This window comes from Arvicanthis niloticus, chromosome 26, assembly GCF_011762505.2.
Source record: "Arvicanthis niloticus isolate mArvNil1 chromosome 26, mArvNil1.pat.X, whole genome shotgun sequence".
Lineage (NCBI taxonomy): Eukaryota > Metazoa > Chordata > Mammalia > Rodentia > Muridae > Arvicanthis > Arvicanthis niloticus.
Window position 1 is genome coordinate 33,327,230 of NC_133434.1, and position 21,181 is coordinate 33,348,410.

Sequence of the window (21,181 nt, forward strand, 5' to 3'; positions counted from 1 at the left end):
CCAATGTCCTCTTGTGGCTTCCTCTGGCACACCTGTGGCTCACAGATGCACATGTAAGCAAAGCACCCATACATAGGAGAGAGGATCAGAAGTTCAAGATTATATTCAGCTACATATGAAGTTCTAGGCCATTCTGGGCCACATGAGACCCTGTCTCAGATAGGTTAGTAAGAAAAGGGACTGGGGAGAAGGCCCAGCTGGTAAAGTGCTTTCTATACAAATGTAAAGATTTGAATTCAAAGACCCAGAAACCATGTAAAAAGTTGGTCATAGAGGTATGCCTATAATCATAATGTAGGGTACGTAGAAACAAGAGGATCCTGGGAATTCATTGGCCAGTTAATCTAGGTAACTGGTAAACTCCAGGTTCAACGAGAGACTCTACCTCAAAATATAAGGTGGAGAGTATCTCATTCCCAGCATCAACCTCTACTTTCCACACTTGCACGAACTGGCGTGAGCCTCTACATGCATGCTTACATTCAACAAAGAAAAACTATGATAAATAAAACAAGAAAACTATGACCTTGCACATGGTGAACAAGCCCTCTCCTATTGATGTACCAGCCCTTGTGATTCTTAGACGAGCATGCTATTAGGTTAAACATTATTTCACTTTTGATTTAATTAAAAAAATGATACAGGGTTTCATAGAGCCCAGGTTGGCCTCAAACTGGCTATTATGCTAAGGATGCCCTTCAATGTCTGATATTCCTGTCCCTACCTCTCAAGTGCTGGGTTTCTGGAAGATCAGTGTTATTATTGCAAAACCATCTCTCTACCCCAGTATTTCACTCTTGCTCTTTGAAACAGTCTCACTATGTAGCACAGGGTAGCTTGGAACTCATAGAGATCTTCCTGTCTTTGCCTCCTAACTCCTGGACTTAAAGGTGAATGCCACCATGCCCTATGCCTGTGTCCAATCCTTATCTCAGCAAGTCAGTATGGTTTGGGGATCAGGGACAAGGGAGGGGCATAGAACTCCAAAGTAATAGGTATCTGAGCTGCCAAGCACATGATTCTTATGGTTTCCATTTTATTAGTAATACAGAGGAACACTTCCTTTGAAATACAGGTTAATTTACATAAACAAGAGGAGTCCAGGGGGAGTTGGTATCCACACCTGGGAAAGAAGTTTGAGTCACCTTTCCTTGGACATATGTGGTAGAAACTGTGGGAATCAATTCCTATCCCATGTCTGCATGTGTGTAAGGTCTGAAGGCACAGAACGCGCCCGGACTCAAAATTCTCAACATAAGGAGATTTATTCATCCCAGAGAGGGCAAGCAGGGGTGCGGGGCTGCCTCTGGATGGAGCAGCCAACAGCAGGTGCTTCTGCAGGAGTAGTTTGTAAAACAAAAAAAAAAAAAGGTGTGGGGGGGGGAAGCTTGTGCTGGGATAAGTTGGTAAGTCCTGATTGGACATGCCTATCAGTGCAGCCAAATAATACATTTTGATCAATGGTTCTTGATGATCGGTTTCAGGACCTTGGTGATCAGCCTCGGGAATGAGTTAGGCATAAGGACGTGGCCGCATAAGAGAGTGGCTCTTGGTGCTTAGCTTTAGGAATGTAATCTAACAGTTTTAGCAAGAGAGAGGGATGAAGAGAGGGCAAGACCTGTTGGTGCTGTTTGCAATGCTTGGGTCTGTTAGTCCTTCAAGGTTTGTAACCCCTCTCTCCTGCTCCCAGGAGCTTTGACAGCTGTGAGTCTGGGTCTCCAGCTTGGTTCTCTCTTTGTAGGCTGTTGTGGAGGTCCAGATGTCAGAGACTTTCTACAGAGGATATGACAAGATTACTCCACAACAGAAGTCCATTCTCTGCCTTCCCTGTGCAGGATTCCTGGTGACCCCTCCCCTCCATCCTATGCACAGCTGTGAGCAGCTCAAAAACACCTAGTTCTGGAAACACCTAGGATAGGAGGGAGGGTCAGAGGGACACAGCACTGTCTGCTTCACAGTCCTTGTAGGCCCCACAATAAATCTGGTAGATCTATATTACTATCCCCATTCTACAGAGCAAGAAACAGAAGTTCATAGGGGTGGAAGTGACATCTGCTGCCACCGTCATAGTTACATCACACCAATAACCTTCTAACCACTGGCCACTCAGGGGAAAGCCTGAAATCCTCATGACAGCATATGAACCCTATGCATTGCCTTTCTGTTTTGCTGACCCCTTTTCTTTTTTTTTCTTTTTCTTTTTTTGTTTTGTTTTTCAAGACAGAGTTTCTCTGTGTAGCCCTGGCTGTCCTGGAACTCACTCTGTAGACCAGGCTGGCCTCGAACTCAGAAATCCACCTGCCTCTGCCTCCCAAGTGCTGGGATTAAAGGCGTGCGCAACCACTGCCCGATGCTGACCCCTTTTCCTTCGGTGTGTGTGCGCGCACACTGTGTGCTTGCATGGGTGCATACCTGCCTGCTTGCCTTTGTGTGTCCCTTTGTCTGGCAGTGTTGACTTCTTGTCATTTAATTGTGTACAGTATAGGTACATTCCCAAGTTCCAGCACTAAAGACTCTTGCTAGCTCTTTCTTCTGCCAGGAACACTCTTCACTCTTCCTCAAATCTCTCCTTATTTACCCAGATGGCTGTTGTGACAGGGTCTCATGTGCCTCAGGGTGATCTCAAACTCAAGACAAGCTTTCTTCCTTGGCTCCCCAACTACAGGAATTATAGGAGTGTGCCACTATGCTTCACTATTGCCTTTTAACACACTGTTAAGATTTATTGAATTACTTCCCTTTAGACTAGAGGCCCTTGAAAAAGCACAAAAGTAGTGCTATTTTGTTCTCTGATGTATGCTTGGAACAGTCTGTAGTACTTAGAGAGTTCTCAGTACTCACATGCGGATAAAAGAAGGCTGAAGGAAGGAGTGCTGAAATCAAGAGTTAAGGTTAATGCTTTTGGGCAACAGAACCTTCTGATTGCTCAGGTAGGAGGCGGTGGGCTCTGTAAACTACATTTCCCATGAAGCATCGCGCGCAGAAAAGCGGAGGCTTCTGGGAAGGGCTTTCGTTCCTGAAGCCGGGTCTCAGGCTACTGGGATGGCGAGTCAGCGAGGTGAGCCGTTGACTGTTGTTGGCTATTTTTTTGGTGGTGGTCGCGTCTTGGGGACCAATATTGGCAGGACCTAGCGGGTCGTGACCATTCCCGTGGACGCTGGTCACAAGGTTGGGATCTGGGATGGGTAGTCCAACTGGGGGTCAGAGAGGAGAATGGTGGGTGCGCTCGAATCACTTCGTGACTGACCGATTGCCAAGAGATGGGTAGTTCGTTCCTTTTCCCTCCCTGTCACCCGAACTCAGTTCTTCTCCATGGCAGACAAGATCTGCATCTGCCAATCTCACAGATGGCAATATCGACGATTGTGAAAGAGAGGAGTGTCGTTCTACAAGTCATAGACTCTTGTGTAGCTCTGCCCTTAGTTAGATTCCCCGCCCCTATTCCTGGTTCCCCGGCACTAGGGCCAGGTCTGAAGAGTGGAGTGGAAGCTGACCTTCTGTCTCTGTCCCCAGTGTTCCCACTTTCCTGTGTGGTGCAGCAGTATGCCTGGGGGAAGGTGGGCTCCAAGAGCGAAGTGGCAAGCCTGCTGGCTAGCAGTGACCCACTGGCCCAGATCTCAGAGGACATGCCATATGCAGAGGTAAGACCTCCGACTGCACATCAGTCCACTTTACCCTAAGTAAGACCATAGGATCTGACACAAGCCATATGGATCAGTTGGGTAGAGTTTCTGCAGATAATAGGAGATGTTGGTTCTGGGACCCGTGCAAATAAATACATGCAGAAAGAAAGCTGTCACGAGAGCACTGTAATCACAGAACTAGGGAGGTTGAGGCAGGAGAATCTGATCTCAATACCAAGATTCTGTCTCATATAAAGGGGGATAAACTATCTGGGACAGTTCCCCCGCCTTGACACACAGAGTTTCTCTATGTAGCCCTGGCTGTCTTGAAACTTGCTCTGTAGGCCAGACTGGCCTTGAACTCAAGAACTCTTGCTGCCTCTGCGTCCTGAGTGCTGAGATCAGAGGTGTGCGCCACTACACACAGCTTAAACATGTGTCATTTCTTGAACCCTTGCAGCTTTAGCATTTACTGAATCTTCATTTGTTTTGATTTTTTGGGGAACTGTCTCAGGATGCCCAGGCTGGCCTCAAACTTGCTATAATAATTGAGAATGACCTCGAATGCCCAGTCTCTCAGCCTCTATGTTCTAAGTGCTAGGACAAAAGGCATGTAACAGCACTCCTAGCCATAAATAAATGTTTGAGTTTCATTAATTTTTTTTCTTTAAATTTTATTTTTATTATTTTATGTATAGGTGTGTTTGTGGACATGTGGTTATGTGAGTGTGAGTGCAGGTGTCTGTGGAGGTCAGAGACATTGGATCCCTTGGAGCTGGAGTTACAGAAGGTTGTGAGCCTCTTGTGGGTGCCAGAAACGACTGGACTGGTAATACTTTGGAAGAGCAGTAAGACCTCTTACCAATGAGCCATTTCTCCAGCTCCCTATTTTTCTTATTTTTTTATTTTTATGAATCCCAAACTTATTCCTTCTTATGAGAAGAGAAAAATCAAAACAGGAAAGTTATGTCTTTTGCGACTAGAATAAATGAATACTAAGCCCTCACAGATCTGTTGTTGAGACTCAGAGACGTCTGAGTGTCTGGACAGATGACGGTGTGCTACCTCCTTACTGTGTGTGAGGCCCTGGGCTTGAGCCTCAGCACCTCATAAGCCAGTGTACTGACCCGGACGCATGCCTCAGATAACCAGGGCTGTCAGCTGCTCCCTTTTTTCTCAACTTTCTTGTTCTTCCAGCTGTGGATGGGGACACACCCCCGGGGAGATGCCAAGATCCTTGACAACCGTATTTCCCAGAAGACCTTAGGCGAGTGGATTGCTGAAAACCAGGACTGCTTAGGCCCAAAGGTCAAAAAGACCTTTAACGGGAAGCTGCCCTTCCTCTTCAAAGTGCTCTCAGTGCAAACAGCCCTGTCTATCCAGGCACACCCTGACAAGGTACAGGATGGGAGGGTGCAGAGGTCAGGGTAGGGAAGGGCTTTTGGAGGACCTCCCCCCCACAGATTTCAGTGCTGTTTTTCTCTGCCCATACTAGGGTCTAACTCAGGGCTAAATTCAAGTCTTACTAACCCCAGCTTGGCTGCTCAGGCACAGATGCTGGTGACACATACAGAAGCTAAGTGTAAGTGGACAACTGACTGGCCTATGCCAGGAGAGAGTCTCTAAGTTTGTCCTTGACTTCCCTTCCCCCAGCCTAGGTCTATTCATATCTGCCTTTTCCCCACCTGGCTCTCTTGGCCAGGGCAGGCACCTCAGCTGTCGCCTCAGCTGCACCCCACGGTATAATCTTTTTTGAGCAAGGCCCAGCCTGGCTTACACAGAGTCTCTTTTTAAAATCAGTACTTATTTTTATTTTATGTGTATGAGTGTTTTTCCTGCATTTTTATTTTATGTGTATGAGTGTTTTGCCCCTGAGGTTGAAGATATAGACAGTCACAAGCTGCCATGTGGGTGCAAGGAACTGAACCCAGGTCCTCTGGAAGAGCAACCGGTGCTCTTAGCCACTGAGCTACAGCTCCAGTCCCTTTTTAGAAGGTTATTTTATTTTACGTGTTTGCATGTTTGCCTCCACGTCTGTACGTACATCACACGCATACTTGGTGCCTTTGGAAGTGAGAAGAGGCCGTCAGATCCTCTAGAACTGGAGATACAGATGGTTGTGAGCCACCATGTGGATGCTAGGAAAGGAACCTGAGCCCTCTGCCAGAGCAGCAAGTGCTCTTAACTGCTGAGCCATTTCTCCAACCCCTAATTTGGGGATTTTTAAAGACTGGTCTTACAAAGCCCAAGCTGGCCTCAAACTCATTATGTAGCTGAGGATGACCTGAGACTCCAGATATTTCTAAGTCTACCTCCCCCAGCATCATTTACCCACGTGACACAGCTTGTGCCTGCTGTTTAGGGTTCCTGAGCCACAGGCCAGGACTCTTAAGTCTGTCCTGACTCTCCCCTGGCCCATGTTTCTGCCCTGGGTTGGCTGAGCCCCAAGTTTCTGCTTGATGCCTTGACTGGGTTCATTGCCATAGGTAAGAAGCCGCTGTTACCTGGTAAATGGAGCGGGAGGGCAGCAGAGACTGCAGAGGCTGGTGGTACTCCTGATGATGGTAGCTGTACCCCAATTGTTGTCCCCCACCGCCCATCCACAGGAGCTGGCAGAGAAGCTGCATCTCCTGGCTCCAGAGCACTACCCTGATGCCAACCACAAGCCAGAAATGGCCATTGCCCTCACCTCCTTCCAGGGCTTGTGTGGTTTCCGGCCAGTGGAGGAGATTGTGACCTTTCTGAAGAGTAAGGTTGGGCAGGAATGCTGAGGGTACATGTACTGGGCCTGGAACATAGGAGGAGCCTGGGACACAGGGGAAATAGAGACAGAGCAGAGGCTCAATGTCACAGGGACTAAAGGGATCTTAGCCTCATGAGGCAGCTTTAGGGGCCAGTGGGCCAGAGAGTGAGACCAGGCTCAGGTGTGGTTGTTGAGGGCCGGTGGTGAGCTATGTTTATACAGCAAGGTTTGTGTAGCGCTGATGGGTCTTTGGTTAGGGATGTGGTGGGAAGGCCACACTTCTCAGTGTTCTGTCTCCTCATTCTTGACATCTCCTTGCCCTGGCCACCCTGCAGAGGTGCCTGAGTTCCAGTCGCTGATTGGAGAGGATGCCACAGCACAGCTGAGGCAGAGTGTGGGTGGGGATGCTGTGGCCATGGCCTCTGCTCTGAGGAACTGCTTTTCCCACCTGATGAAGAGTGAGAAGAAGGTGGTGGTGGAACAGCTTAACCTGTTGGTGAAGCGGATCTCCCAGCAAGGTGGGTGTGGCAGGGGCCTGGGTAGGTACAGAGCCTGGGCTGCCAACATAAGATGGATGGATGAGGCCATGGAGACAGGATTGCCGGCCCTTTTCACAAGCAGGACACTAAAAGGGGCCAAACTTAGATGGTCCTAAGATCGGCTGCTACTGTTTTTTTCCCAGTCTTGGTGGCGTGAGGCCCCAGGTTGAGTGCTTCTTCCAAACTGGTTTTCTTGAGGTGGTTGGAAGCAGACTGGCCTAGAGGATTCTATCAGGGCCCTACACCCAGGCATTCCCAGACTTTTCCCAACCGTCTAGCTGTTTCCCATGGGGCAGACGTGCATTTAGGGGCCTGGAGAGCAGGAAAGGGCCAAGGAGCATACCCTTCTCTAGAGGACTCAAGCCTTGTGCTCTTAACAAGTTCCTCCTTAAAGCCCTCCTTGATGTGTGACCTTGTGCTAACAAAGTCCAGGAAGTGACCAAGGTGGGTGTGGTCGTGCCACTGTTGTCTGCAGAGTCAACACACACAGTGAGAAACAAGGCTGACAGTATCTCAGCCAGGAGCTTACGTGGCAGCTCCTTGCCCAACAGGCCAGCTCCTTCTCCAGGCAGCCCGGAACCTTCTTCCGGTTCAGTCTTTCTGTATGTCTGCTTGTGTGGCTTGTGTCACAGCCACTTTCTGTCACCTGAGCATGCCCTCTTGTTCTGTGTCATGGTTTTGAGTATCTTGTTTGCTTGCTTACTCCTGGAGAACCTTGGCCTGCGCTCTGTTCTGACATCCAGGTGTGCAGGGATTCCTTAACACTGTGTACTTAACACCTTGTTCAAACAGTTCAAACAGGGCTTCCCTAGGCCAGAGACTTCATGTCCATCCCGGTGTTTAGCAGAGTAGCCACCAAGCAAGTATCTCTATGAAGACCCAAACCTCCCTCCCACTTGGAACACTGCTTTCTTTATTGTTGGTTCTGCACATTCTGACATTCTGAATACACTCCTTCCTTGTCTGCATGCTCCAGGAAACTCAGCTCACCCTGCTCCTGCCCCTGCCCTTCCAAGAAGCCTCCCTCGTCCCCCCCAGCCCAGACTGAGCTCATCTTCTCTTGGTCAGTCAGTTTCCAGGGCACATTTTGGCCCATAGCACATTGTGCCTGCCCTGTGCTCTCTGGGGTAGGCAACCGTCCTGGTTTGCTAAGATGGACAGACTTCCTGAGACATGGGAGGGAGTTGGAATGCTAACAAAAGGGAAGTCCTGGGTTAATAGGGAATTTGACACTCTTCATGAAGCTGTCTATAATAGATTTTGAGCTTAAGAACTGTAAATGGTCCCCAGTCAGGAAACTGTTTCTGGGCAATTGTCAGATGTTTTTGTCAAAATCTGAACTGGAGATGCTAGTGGTATGTGTGTTTTAAATATTTTTCATACAATTTTTTTCTCCCTCCCTTTGAGGTGAGGTTTCTTGTACCCAAGGCTGGTCTCAAACTTGCTATATAGCCAAGAGTGACTTTACTGTTCTGACACTTCTTCCTCCATTTTCTGGGTGCTGGGATTACAGGCATGTGCCATCCCTGTTTTTTGTTTTGTTTTGTTTGTTTGTTTGGTTGGTTGGTTGGTTGGTGGGGCTGAGGATTAAACCTAGGCTTGCACGAATGCCGGGCAAGCACTCTACCAACTGAGGTTGGTCCCTAGCCTGTGTCATTTGAGACAGGGTCATCCTCTGTGGTCCAGTCTGTCTACCCTTCACTCATGGTGAGCCTTTGGCCTGGGTGCTAGGCTCATACTGTGCACCACAACACCCAGCTGTTGCAGCCAGGCCAGACCTGCACATGGTTGAGGCAAGAGATGGTATTTTTGTGCAAAGATGAGGGATGTTTAGGAGAGGCCCAGCCAAAGAGCTGCATTCGTACAGGCATTGACTGTTCACCAAGACTCCCTTGTCAGGGTAAAGCTGTAGCTACAATGTGTGTCTTAGTGGCCTTGGGATGCTCTGTGACCCTCAGTATTTGACGGAAACAGCATGGAGGACATTTATGGGAAGCTCCTGCTACAGCTGCACCAGCAGTACCCGGGTGATATCGGATGTTTCGCCATCTACTTCCTGAACGTGCTCACCTTGAAGCCTGGGGAAGCCATGTTTCTGGAGGCCAACGTGCCCCATGCCTACCTGAAGGGAGGTGAGCCCATTTCAGTAGGGTGTCCCACTGTCATCCCCCTTGGGCCTTGTTTGTTCGTGTGGATGAAAGAGAGGTTGGTGACCTCAGGGTGACTGAGCCAGTGTGGATGGTGGCTGCCAGCTGGGCGGTAGATATTGCTTATAATCTGCTACTAGCTGCAAGTTGGGATGTTAAGCCCCTTTGCTGAGTGGAAACCCATTTGGGCCAAGCCAAACTGGACAAAGCTGCAGTTCTTTCTGTTCTCACTTGTGATTGCACACTAATGGATGCTACCTGCCTGGAGAGATTTGTACACTACAATATGGGTGATGCAACAAAAGGATGCTCTTTGTGTGTGAACACAGGTACACTCGGACCAAAGGATGCATGTGGTGCTCAGGACAGCCTGGGGGTTGGGTTCCATCCTCATTCTACTTGGTTTGAGGGTCTCTTTTGTTTTGATTGTTTTGTTTGTTTGTTTCTTTTTCTGGTTTTTGGTGTGTTTTGTTGTTGTTGTTTTTTTGTTTGTTTGTTTGTTTTCTACATACTCCAATCTAGCTGGCCTGTGAACTTCCAGAGAGTTTCCTAACTCCCACCAGGAGTGTTGAGATTACCACTGTCTGTGCTACACCCTGGCTTTAAAGTTCGTTTTTTGGCATTTGACTTCAGGTGCTTGCGCTTGCAGAGCGAGCATTCTTACACACTGAGCCTCCCTTTTTGTTGCTGTTCTTGTTTTAAGACAGGGTTTCACTCTGTAGCCCAGGCTGGCCTCAAACATGTGGCAGCTCCACCCTCACCCCCCTCAGCCATGAACCACCATGTCTGACTGGATTTGACTGTTGGAAGCTTATCCACTTGCAGGATTCTGTTGCAGAAGTCTTGTTAATGCAGGGGTTAACATAATTTGGGGCCTGGTTGGTAGCTTCACATATTTTTCCCCACAATGCTATCCACACGTTTTAGCCCAGTTTATAGGTATCGGCATGGCCTAAGTTAGGAGGCCCAGCCCTGGAGAGCCAAACTCCATGGCCACTTTACCATCTTATTTCATGACATTTATCTGTCTCCAGACTGCGTGGAATGCATGGCATGTTCCGACAATACCGTGCGTGCTGGCCTGACACCCAAATTCATTGATGTGCAAACCCTGTGTGAAATGCTCGACTACACACCCAGCCCCAGCGAGGACAGGCTGTTTGCCCCAACACAGAGTCAAGATGACCCCTATCTCTCTATCTATGACCCCCCTGTGCCAGACTTCACTGTCATGAAGATGGAGGTGAGGATGTAGACCTGGAGGGTGTCCTGGTGTAGCATGTCGTACTCACAGGGTTGTTAGACCTGGGGCTGGGTTCCCTGTCAAGCCACCCAGTCGGGGCAGCCACAGAGCCCATCTATTTCTCTGCCAGGGATCAGATGTGGGACTTCATGGTGCCAAGAGCCTGAAGAGTGGGCAAGGAGGCAGCAGAGCCCCTGAGGTGGTCTAGAACCCAGGAGCAGAGTGTGAACTATGCTATTCTATTGCTTCTTCCCACCAGGTCCCTGGCTCTGTGACAGAATACAAAGTCTTGACACTAGACTCTGCCAGCATCCTTCTGATGGTCCAAGGGGCAGTGACAGCTATCACACCCACAGTCCATGCAGAGATCCCTCTGCAGCGTGGTGGGGTGCTCTTCATTGGGGCCAACGAGAGTGTTTTACTGAAGCTTTCCGTGCCCAAGGATCTGCTGATATTCCGGGCCTGCTGTCTGCTGTAGAGACCAGTTCTTTGCCTCTCTCTGCCCATCACCTCTATCCCGGCCACTTCCACATTTCAGATCCGGCCCAATCCCTGTCCCTGTTGTGCATTCTTTGAATGCATACTGGATTAGAAGTATTGAGTTTGGCATTAGTGACTCCAGAATATGCCTAGGCTGGACCATCTTCAGGACAAGAGGCTCTGTGTGAAGCCTGAGGCCTGCCACTGCACTGTATTCTCATTTTACTTCTGAGTCAGATGTGCCCACTAACGAGGCAACCACTCTGCCCCAGCTGTGTCACGCTAACATGTGTCACCTGCACGCTCTGCGCTGCAGAGGAGGGAAGGGGTAGGCCGCTGGACTAATGAAGCTGGTTCCCTCTAGCTGTCAGATTAAAGATCACTTGTGTTGAGGATACAGAGTCAAGAGCAGTCAGCCTTTGGTATGCCTGTCCCCGACCGGGAGGACAGAGCTCTCTGATGTTGTCCAGTTTGGGTTTTATTCTTCATACAGCTTCCTGGGGGTGGGCAGGCTGGATTCCAGAACCCTTTTACAGGAAGGGGTGGGAGAGGAAGCCAGCTCCAGCCTCAGTTGGACAGCTTGCAGGCAGGCCTTCCACTCTTAGAGTTTACTTTTTCTGAGACTGTCTTCACGTTTCGAAGGTTGACTTTAGAGGTCTGCTTCTGCTTCATCATGGCTTCTGGCGTTTGCACTTGGTTATGTATGTGCACATGCACCTGCGTGGTATTCCTCAAGAACCATCTACCTTTTTAAAGATAGCGTCTGTCACTGGCCTGGAATTGACCAGTTCAGCTAGACCGACTGACTAGCAGGTCTCAGTGGTCCTTTGTCTTGACCTTCTCAGAACTGGGATTACAGGTGTGTGCCACTACCTTTGGCTTCTTATTTGGGTGCTTGGGGTGAGGACTCAGGGATTCGAACTTGGGTCCTCATACTTGCCTGGTAAGCACTTTAACAATTGAGCCATGCTCCTAGCCCCTTTATTGTTGAGGTTATCATACAGCTCAGGCTAGTGTTAAGTACTGGAGGCTGGAGAGACGACTCAGCGGTTGAAAAGTACTTGCTGTTTTTGCAGAGAACCCAGGTTTCATTCCCAGCTCCCATGAGGTGGCTCACAGTCATAAGATAAAATTATAAACCAAAGCTGGGTGGTAGTGGTGCATGCAGAAAAACCGTCTCAAACAAAGCAAAAACAAAAAACCCATTGCAACACAATACAGCTCACTACCAGGATTGCATTTATTATAACAGACTGTGAAAGTGCAAGCCGAGAAAGAGGTTGGAGGAGCAGTGCACACACAGGAGAGGCACTCCTGAGGAGGCCCAGATGCCTCCTTCCCAGGGACTGCCTCCTGCAGAACACCCAGCCCTCAGAATTAAGGCAGTTAGGATCTGGGCACCATTGTGCCTTTATCGGTGTTATTTTCGTCCAGCCCCTAACAGCGGTCCATTCCACCCCTCCTAGCTGGACATTATTGAGCTTTCTCCACAAGTAATGCCTTCCCACACAAGGCCACCCAGCTCAAGAACTTTCCTTCCAGGGACAGTTCCAGTCAAGTACCTCAATGTTAATTTCAGCAACAACCACCCCAGAAGGTGTGGCTTTGGGGGGTACTGCCCGCTCCCAGGAGCTGCCAAATGCCCAGGCTGCTCTCTTTTAACCAAATAGACGTAAAGCTCCACACGTAAGTTCCACAACCACTGCTGGCCTCACTGAAGCCTACCACCAAGTCTTCCTCTACTCTGTACCATAGCTATTCCCTTTGCACACGAGGCCTCCACCTCTGCAGAGTTCTAGAAGGCCTGGATATGGTTTGTGTTCCTTCCCTGCAGGCCATACACAAATGCTCAGAATATAAGAGCCTTGCACAGAGTTACAGACTCCCACTGCAGAACACAGCATCTATGACCCAACCCAAGAACCAAGCAGAAGCCTCTGGTCTCTGTCCCATCTTCCCTCCTGACAGTAGAGTAAAAAGCCCCTAGACACAGTATACTGCGTTCAACCTTCCACGGCCTGAGAACAACAACACCCCCTGCTAGGCACTGGCAGCAATCATAAGGACAGGTTTGTAGTCAAGTAACAAAGTAGGCCTTATCTTTTGATCTTACCTTTTTTGCTACTATTTGTAAATGGACATAGTGGGCATAATATTCCCCCTAAGCCTCTAGTAGTCACTGGGCAGGACAGTCAGTCACCTGTGGTGCCCAACCCCTAACTCTGACTGTTGTACCCCTTATGCTGGAAACTGTATTTACCCCAAGCCTCACCACACACCTGGGTAAGATAAAGACGAGAACCCTGAGGAAGGGGGTCTGGGAAAACTAAATTCCAGGAAGAGGCTTAGTATAGCAGGAGAGATTCTTCCTGCATTTGTGTGTTCAGGCTTGGGACTGAGCTGCGCTCACCCACCCCCCACGTCCCACGTCCCAGCCTTGCACATGCTAGGCAAGTGTTCCACAAGCACTACATCTCCAGCTTGTGAACTCTGTGCTGGGGGACAGGAATGTGCCTTGTTAGAGGGAAGGCCCCTTGCACTGCAGATTCATCAGCTCAAGTGGGGTCCAGGAGCTGGATTGGGTCTCTCCTCCTCATCCTGTCTAAACGTTTCCATGTAGGCCAGAGTCACACAGCTATACCAAGACACCCATCAATACTTCTCAAAAGCTTAAATGGCTAAACTTAGGAAGGCACTGACTTCCCAGCAGCTCCCTCTGCTGGCAATCACAAAAACTGCAGGTTTCTGGTGATAGCCCCAGCAGCCAATCCACTTTTTACCTCAAAAAACTCTCCAAGGCCAAAGAACTACAGATAAATAAACATATATGACAGAGCAGTTCTCTTCTAATGAGAGAAGGGCTGAGTTACTAAGCCCATCCAGACAGTAGGACCAGCAGAATGTCCCCAGTCCAGAGGTTCTGAAAGCCATGCTCCTACGCCATCATTAAACTAGATTCCTTGTCATAACCAGACAAGATGTAACCTAAGGAACAACCCACTTGGTGCTTTCTTGACTTGGTCCGAGTTGTACTTTTCCAGATTCCTCCTGCAAGTCATCAAGTGCTGTTCTCTGTCTCCCACCATGCCTCCCAGCACAGCCTGAGTAGAGGAGTTCTTCCTTCTCCCTCCTCAGAACACCTTGACAAACACGTCAGAATGTCTGTATGGTTTTCTTAGCAATCCTTGTCAGCAGCTTAAGAACCACAGAAAGCCTCTCCTCCCGCCGTTATTAAAGTGGCTTCCTGAAACTACCCCAGTGGAACCTGCAGACTTCCACCCATCACCTCTGACCCAGACGGGGCCCTCTGACGTGAGAAGCACCAGGTGAGGGCTACCTGTAGACCACTGGCCTGCACCCAGAGGTCAGTGCCTCCAGTGTTTCTAGGCTGGTAGCGGTACCCAGTGCACTGAGCTGTGAAGGGCCATCAGGGCCATCGGCCCATCCTGGAGGGTTATGGCTACTGGAGGGTACAGGAAGAATCCCCAAGACAGCACCAGCAGCAAGAACATGTGGAAGAAGCGATAGGCTTAGGAGGAATGAGGTCCAGGTCCTCATCATCTGGAATCTCATCCAGGTGGTATCCATCCTGCAGCAGCTGCCGGCTCACATCCTGGTTCACCTGCTAAAGGAAGAGAGAGAACTGTAGAACAGGATGTGAAGCATACACAGCTGCTGCCTGAAGGCAGGTCCCTGTCACCACACTGAAGCTTTTTGTCCCTGCTCTACCTAGCCCCAGGCCAACTGCACAACCTGGATTACAGAAGGATCACCCTTACCCTGCAGTGTCTTTCCAGCAGTGAGAAACTCCCCAGAGGCTTACTGAGAATCAGCCGGGCTTCACTTAAAAAAAAAAAAATCAATGTACTAGCTCTCCCCGCTGGAAACCCAGATATCCTTGTCAAGATTCAAGAATATGGGGCTGTCCTCTGTGGTGTCACATGCCTTTGATCCCAGCACTTGAGAGACAGGCAGGCAGTTCCCAGTTCGAGGCAAGCCTGGTCTACATAGTGAGTTCCAAGACAGCCAATGCTATGTAGAGAGGAGACTGTTTCAAAAGGGGAAGGAAGGTTGGCAACAGAAACATAGGCTGGAGTGTTGGAGGTGTATGTGGGACAGTAGAGAGGGGTAGGGGACAGCTTTGTCTGCTAGTTGCTTCTGTGCTGTTGGGCTCCTGCAAAGTCAGCCTGGTTCCACCAGCGTCCTGGCAGGCAGGTCATCAATGAGGCTAGGGAATTTTAAGACTTGTGATCTTGACAGAATTTTCTTAGTTTTTGACAATCTTAATGTCTTAGACATATAAGGAGGGTACACTGTGCAAGCCGTTTTCTCCTTTGTAAAAACTGAGATTAGCCAAAGATTCCTAGGAGAATGAAGGAGCTGCCTACCCAGTGTGGTCCTGTCCCTACTGCAGCTCCTTTGTACCTGTACTGGCACATGCCACATGCCTGGCTGAGAATTTTCTGTCCCTTTGGTGGTTCTCTCTGGGACAATCAATCTGGAAAGATGTCCTAAAGACCAGCCTAGGGGGTGTGTTCAGACTATTCCCAGAGACGGAACTGAAGAGAGCAAGCCAGTGGACGATGGGTGGGGCAGGGCTGAATGCTGACTCAGAGAAAGAAAGAGAAGACTTGAGTTATCTTTCCACACTGGAAGGCAGGCCTATGACCAGTGGGTCCAGGCTGCAAGAAACAGAAAGAGCTGGAAACTACCCAAAGAAGGAGTTGTATGTTTGCTGGGAGAGGGTAGCAAGCAATGCTTCTTAGGTATAGTGCGTGGCCAATCACAAGAGGCACCCCAGCAGTTTATAAACACTTAGCTGGAACGTACCAAGAGGATTCCTAGATTATGGACTTCTGAGAGCACTTCTGGCCCTGAGGATATAACGTCTCCTGAATTTCAACAGCCTAAGACGCCTGTTATCTCTGCTTAGGGAAGAGTGCAGAGTAGAAGACTAGAGAACAGAGTGGAATCTAGTAGCACCGTGCCCTGCACACAGCAGGCAGCAAACAAACATTTTGGCAGTGGTGGTGATGCTGCTGCCTGCAGCCTGACACTGCACAGATGGCGCTCTGGACTTGCCTCTGCAGAGGAATACCCGGAGGAGTATCTGGATTCCAGCTCCCCATCACTAGGAGAAGAGGAAGACAATCAGTTCAGGGGACAGCTATGTGGCACAGCTGCAAATGGCGACGAGGACATGCAAGGGGGTCTGAAGGGCTCGTGAAGCAAAGACTGCACACCAGAGAACTCAAGCCCAGAGTCCCAGTGAGTGAGTATGCCAATGGCTCCCTCAGATGACTCCAGCAGAAACAGTCATTCTCACTAAAAGTGCAAGCAGAATAGGACAGGAACTCTTCCAGCCATGTCATCCCCGGAAGGGACAGCACTAAAAGAGAGCAGCTCTGGAATGTACATGAAGGGCCCTGGGGGAGAGGCAGCAGGCAAGGGCATCAAGCAATCTGCTGTGCTAGTCAAATCACTCCTGACTGTTTCCAAAGAAAGCACTCACCTGTCAGAGTCAAGGGACACCAGGTTTTCATCTGGACTCTGGCTAAGAGCAGTATAGCCCTTGTTAAACTTCACTGACCTGAGATGGGGCAGGGAAGAAAGCACAGGCAGTTCACAGGGAAGGCCAGAGCCCTGGTCCCTACGCAGAAAGAACTGACTGGACCATTCCAGACTTTCCTTCTACCCAATCTCAGCCACCACGACCTGCTGCTCTGTGCAGTTGGCTCCGGCTCCTCAGGTTCTTTTCTGGCCCACTCTACTGTACTGAAAGCTCCTAGGAAAGGCACACCGCACCCCACCCCCCACCCCCCCCCCAGCCCCATTTCATGAACCAGGTAAAGCAGCATCTCTCCACCTTAACCAGAGGATCCCAGGCAAATTCTTTCACATTTGAGTTTCAACATTCAGTTATAAAAGGCTGTGTGCGGTCTTATTCAGCTCTAAGAGCGTACCAATCTGCGTTTTACAACTCCCCAAAACTCATCATGGGACTCCAGCCACATCTCATCCTTTAATGAATATCCTATCTATGCACTGATGGAACTCCCCTATTACAAAGCCTATTTCGTGATACTAGCACAGTCTTAAAGAGAGGCAGTTCTCGTTCTCACTCTCCCTCCCACCCCCATCTCTCCTCGTTCCCATTCTTAAGGTGCCAGCAGATAAGCTAGCTAGCTCAACCTTAAACAGTGCCCTGTTTCCCAAGCAGGGAGGGATAAGGCCTTCTCTGGAAGCTGCTGACACAGAGGAAGTAAAGCCCACTGAGACCTTTTCCCTGAAGAATCGGGGCGGTTCGTCAAGGCACCCAGCATGCCCTTTCTCCGCAGAACGGCCTTGGCATGGTCCCGGTGCTTCTCTGGAAGTCAAAAGGTCTTAGGTCAGCCGGGTCTTCCTCATTCTGCCGCTTTCCGGGCTCTTGGGGACAGGAGAGGGCTGCACCTAAACCCCTTCCCCTCTGGGGACAAGATCACCGGGCTCTAGGGCCCAACCCCCGGGCACAGCAGCCCGCCCGGGCAGAGACCCTCATGCAGCCCACCGCACTCACTCAGCTTAGCCTGAATGGAAGGTGCGCGCGTCACCAAGTAGGGTCCCCGCTTCTCCATGGCGGGGGGCGGCCGTTCCCCGAGCCGGAGGGCCGCGCCGCCGCTCTGTGCAGAGGGCAGCAGCCCCGGGGCCCCTGCCACGCTGTCGGGAGCCGCGCCAGGCTGGGACCCCTGGCTGGACGTCCGCACCGCGTGCCCGCGGAGCTCCCCGGTCGCCATGACCGGCCCCGCCCCACCCCGCCAGTGGCCAGCCCGGCGCAGGGAGGAACGAATGACAAGACGTACACTCCTTTAGAAAGATGGCGACGCGCAGGCGCGGGCTTCTCTTGGCGCTTTCCGCCGGCCTGCTGCGGAGAGAGCATCAAGGTTCCGCCCTAGCTGGAGCTGGCCAGCCCAGGTCCTTGCCTTTCAGGTTTCAGAGTAAACCCGAAGTCTGCCTGAGCCTGTTGATGTGCAGGATCTCAGTTCAGTCTAGAGTCGAAGTAAAATGACATTTAGTAGGGTAGCGGGTGTGCCGACCCAAGTTCTCTCTGTATGCATCGCGAACCTCTTTCACCGCAGCCGGAGCTCCTTTTAGGTCTGATGCAGGAGGGGTCCGGCTCATATGCAGGGGCTACAGGGCCTTTCTCTAGAAAACAGGCCTGGGGGGGGGGTCGAGATTTACCCATGGCATCCTACACAAATCCCACCGCTTTTAATTTTTTGCCTGCCCGAGATATTGGCCACAACTGGCTCTCTTTAGGCATATTCACACACTTAAATACAACCTTGGGGCTGGAAGTATATAGTCCAGTGGTAAAGGCCTTGCCTGGCATGCAAAAGGCCTCCCTCCCTCTCCCTTTTTCCTGTCTCTCCCTCTCTCTTTGGGGGGTAAAATGGGAAGCTGGGCATGATGGTGCACACTGTAAGCCCAGGACTTGGGAAGTGGAGGCCGAGTTCATGATAAGTCTGGGCTATAAGCCCTTGTCTTTTGAAAAAAAAAGAATGAAGGTCCTGCAGTAACAAAAATAAATTGGAAGCTAGAAAGCAGGGTGAAAGTGCACTCTTGAGTCTGTGTGTGGCAGGGTACAAGGCTGTGTCAAGACTCTTGACTCTGGCCCCCAAGGGATGTGCTTATGTCTGGCTGGAAATAAGCTCCAGATCCTTGTAGAAACTGCCAAATATCGTGAGGCTGTCCCACAGCTAACACATTGTCGAAGGGTAGGTCAATATTGTACAGCCAAAACCCCCAGGGACAGACAAAACATGCTGGATAGGAGAAAAGGAAGCATTTGGAGTTAGAGCTTTTGCAAAAATCAGATTTGATGGAACCTATGATATTTTGGTGAATTCCATCCCAAACTGGACTTGTTTTATTTTTAGGCAGAATCTTGGTATGTAGCCCAGACTGGCCTTGAACTCACAATCCTCCTGCTTTGGTTTCCCAGGTACTGGAATTGCAGGTTTCTACCACCATTCCCAGCTGTTGGAATTGTTTACTTCCACAAACACACAACTCAGTTTGTTGTTCAGCTGGGGAATACAGCTCAGTTGTTGAATGTTGCCTAACACACATGAAGTCCTGCGTCCATTCTCAGGGTAAACGAGACAAGTTTGTTGGATCAGTGTCCACACGACCTGGCTAAGACACAAAACTCCCAGTCACCAGGCTGAAACTGACTTGAGAAATCAAGATTAGAGAAATAACCAAATATGCCAAACCAGGTTCACTGGTATGACAGCAAAGTTTTCTATGTCTTAACTCTTTCATAGAAAAAAAAAAAAAATAACCGGAAGATACCTGTATTGGCCAGTTTTGTTTCCTTTGTCTCCCTGACCTAGGCTTCTAAGGAGAGCAATGTAGATGCCCAATCCATTCTCTTGTTTCTGCCTCTATTGTCTATAAACAAACCTTCCAGCTCAGCTCATTGGAAACACTGAAAACAAAGTTGCCTAATTTAAGAGGTGGGAGTGGGAGACCCAGGAAGTACTTCGCAATAAGACACTTGCCTTGGGGAAAATCCTCACCCTCACTGTTAAATTGTAATTTTGTCTCAAGAAAAGTGCTATTTGGTAGATAAGAGTTTAACACAGGCCAGGCAGTGGTGGCGGACACCTTTAATCCCAGCACTTTGGAGACAGGGACAGGCGGATTTCTGAGTTCCAGGCCAGCCTGGTCTACAGAGTGAGTTCCAGGACAGCCAGGGCTACACAGAGAAACCCTGTTTTGAAAAAAATAAAACAAAACAAAAACCTCCCAAAACAAAACAAACAAAAAAGCTTAACACAGGTCTGAAGCTAAACCTCATTTCCTACCTTACTGCTACATCCTGCTTCGTGCCTTAATCTGGAAGATGTGAAAAGCTAGATAGAACAAGATGCCTCAGCCAATAAAGATACCACTACAAACCTGAGTTTGATCTACTCAGTGGAGAGAACTGAATCTTTTAAGTTGAGTTGTCCCTTGAACGCCACACACACATAAATGAAATTAAAAAAAAAAAAAAAAAAAAAAAAAAAAAAAAAAAAAAAAAAAAAAACTTGAAGAAAATAACCAAAAGCTACAATATGGCTGGTACGGTGGCAAACACCTTCAAATTCCAGCACTCAGGAAGCAGAGCAAGCAGAGTTCGCAGCCAGCCTGGTCTAGAACAGCCAGGACCACACAGAGAAACACTGTCTTGAAATACAAAACCAAAAGCTAGGATCATGTCTCCTGAGAGGGATACAATTAAGATTCCATATAGCACAGAGGGTTTTTTGTAGCTGTCTGGCCTGAACTATGTTTGTAGACCAAGCTGGCTTTGGACTCAGTGGTGCACAGGCCTCTCTCTAGTGTGGGGCTAAACACAGGTGCCACCGTGAGTGAACTGTCAGACAGGTGCAGATTCTAGGATATTCTACAATGGACTGTACTTTGGTAGGCAACTTTTAGAAGAAAGTATGTGTGTGCATAGGTGTGAAAGTCAGAGAAGCTTGAGATTTGGGCTCTCCTTCCATTCTGGAGGGTGGAGACTGAGCTCAGGTCATGCTTCAGGGTGAGCAACCTTGATCACGGAACCATCTTGCTGGCCTGAAAGCACACATTTTTCAAAATTGATTCAAAATATATAGAGTTGGGAGTGAAGGCTATTTGTGGAGAAAAAATAAGTCAGGAGCTGGTGGTAGGTGGGAATTTTATAAAACTACCCTACCTCAGCTAATGAATGGTCTACAACGGCAGTGGCTCATGGTGTGTGTGTATGTGAGACAACCCTTTCATGTGGGTTGCCTAAGACCATCCAAAACCAAACATTTGCATTACAATTCATAACATTAGCAAAATTGCAGTTATTAAGTGGCAATAATAAAAGTAACTTCATGGTTGGGGGTCCCAGATCAGGAAGGTTGAGAACACTGCTCTAGTCTAAAATAACCTCCTTTTCTCACCAAGTCAACCTTCAGCCTATTGTATACTCCAAGACCTTCCATGGGAAACCTCTCCCTTGAGGCTTCAAACTTTACATCCTTCCCATTAGTTTCACTCGTTACTGTCCAACGGCTCAGCCTCCCTCCCTGTCTCACTGCATTCCTTCAGCTTCCCACCTCCGGTCGGTTGCTCTGTTGTCAGTGTTGGCATGTCTGGTACAGGAGGCATTCAATGTCTATAGCATGAAGACCATTACAGCATTACCTTATACACAAGTATATTACACACCATGGTAGATAGATGTGAACTTTGTTTTCTCCTTGGCTTCATCCATGGCCATGAGGAAACGGACCATTTTAGTAAGTTTGTACTCTTCTATATTAAAAGAGCCTGGATGGGCGTGGTGGTACACACCTATAATTCTAGCACTTGGGAAGTAGAGGCAAGAGGAATAGGAGAGCTTC

General features: G+C 49.2%; 2 protein-coding genes across 11 annotated transcripts; one reads left to right on the forward strand and one right to left on the reverse strand.

Moving 5' to 3' along the window:
* The first annotated feature begins 2,992 nt into the window (after positions 1-2,992).
* On the forward strand, positions 2,993-11,176 carry Mpi (mannose phosphate isomerase). Of its 3 annotated transcripts, none has more exons than XM_076925600.1 (8): positions 2,993-3,058; positions 3,514-3,641; positions 4,821-5,021; positions 6,110-6,371; positions 6,702-6,884; positions 8,864-9,037; positions 10,087-10,295; positions 10,555-11,176. In XM_076925600.1, exons 1-8 carry the CDS (start codon positions 3,043-3,045, stop codon positions 10,771-10,773), a joined length of 1,392 nt encoding a protein of 463 aa, XP_076781715.1. In that variant the 5' UTR covers positions 2,993-3,042; the 3' UTR covers positions 10,774-11,176. The 3 variants fall into 3 exon arrangements, with proteins under 3 accessions (XP_076781715.1, XP_076781716.1, XP_076781717.1); XM_076925601.1 differs by having other exon boundaries at positions 6,230-6,371; XM_076925602.1 differs by lacking the exon at positions 8,864-9,037.
* An 815-nt stretch (positions 11,177-11,991) lies between these two features.
* On the reverse strand, positions 11,992-17,597 carry Fam219b (family with sequence similarity 219 member B). Of its 8 annotated transcripts, none has more exons than XR_013107624.1 (6): positions 17,332-17,596; positions 17,055-17,142; positions 16,288-16,365; positions 15,858-15,906; positions 14,555-14,618; positions 14,337-14,400 (listed from the first exon to the last, which is right to left on the reverse strand). XR_013107624.1 is itself a non-coding variant. In XM_076925612.1 (5 exons), exons 1-5 carry the CDS (start codon positions 17,546-17,548, stop codon positions 14,236-14,238), a joined length of 609 nt encoding a protein of 202 aa, XP_076781727.1. In that variant the 5' UTR covers positions 17,549-17,597; the 3' UTR covers positions 11,992-14,235. The 8 variants fall into 8 exon arrangements, 6 of the variants coding, with proteins under 6 accessions (XP_076781727.1, XP_076781726.1, XP_076781729.1 ...); XR_013107625.1 differs by having other exon boundaries at positions 14,353-14,397; positions 17,332-17,597; XM_076925612.1 differs by lacking the exon at positions 15,858-15,906 and having other exon boundaries at positions 11,992-14,397; positions 17,332-17,597.
* Positions 17,598-21,181: the final 3,584 nt, after the last annotated feature.

What these genes read in the sequence shown, in the direction of transcription:
- Mpi (XM_076925600.1), top strand. An exon ending in AGGACATGCCATATGCAGAG is followed by an intron (nt 3,642 to 4,820) that starts GTAAGACCTCCG and finishes TTGTTCTTCCAG; the next exon opens with CTGTGGATGGGGACACACCC. An exon ending in TCACTGTCATGAAGATGGAG is followed by an intron (nt 10,296 to 10,554) that starts GTGAGGATGTAG and finishes TCTTCCCACCAG; the next exon opens with GTCCCTGGCTCTGTGACAGA.
- Fam219b (XM_076925611.1), bottom strand. Translation starts at nt 17,548, where the DNA reads ATGGCGACCGGGGAGCTCCGCGGGCACGCGGTGCGGACGTCCAGCCAG. An exon ending in TTCCATTCAGGCTAAGCTGA is followed by an intron (nt 17,143 to 17,331) that starts GTGAGTGCGGTG and finishes TTTGACTTCCAG; the next exon opens with AGAAGCACCGGGACCATGCC. An exon ending in CCCGATTCTTCAGGGAAAAG is followed by an intron (nt 16,366 to 17,054) that starts GTCTCAGTGGGC and finishes GCCCCATCTCAG; the next exon opens with GTCAGTGAAGTTTAACAAGG.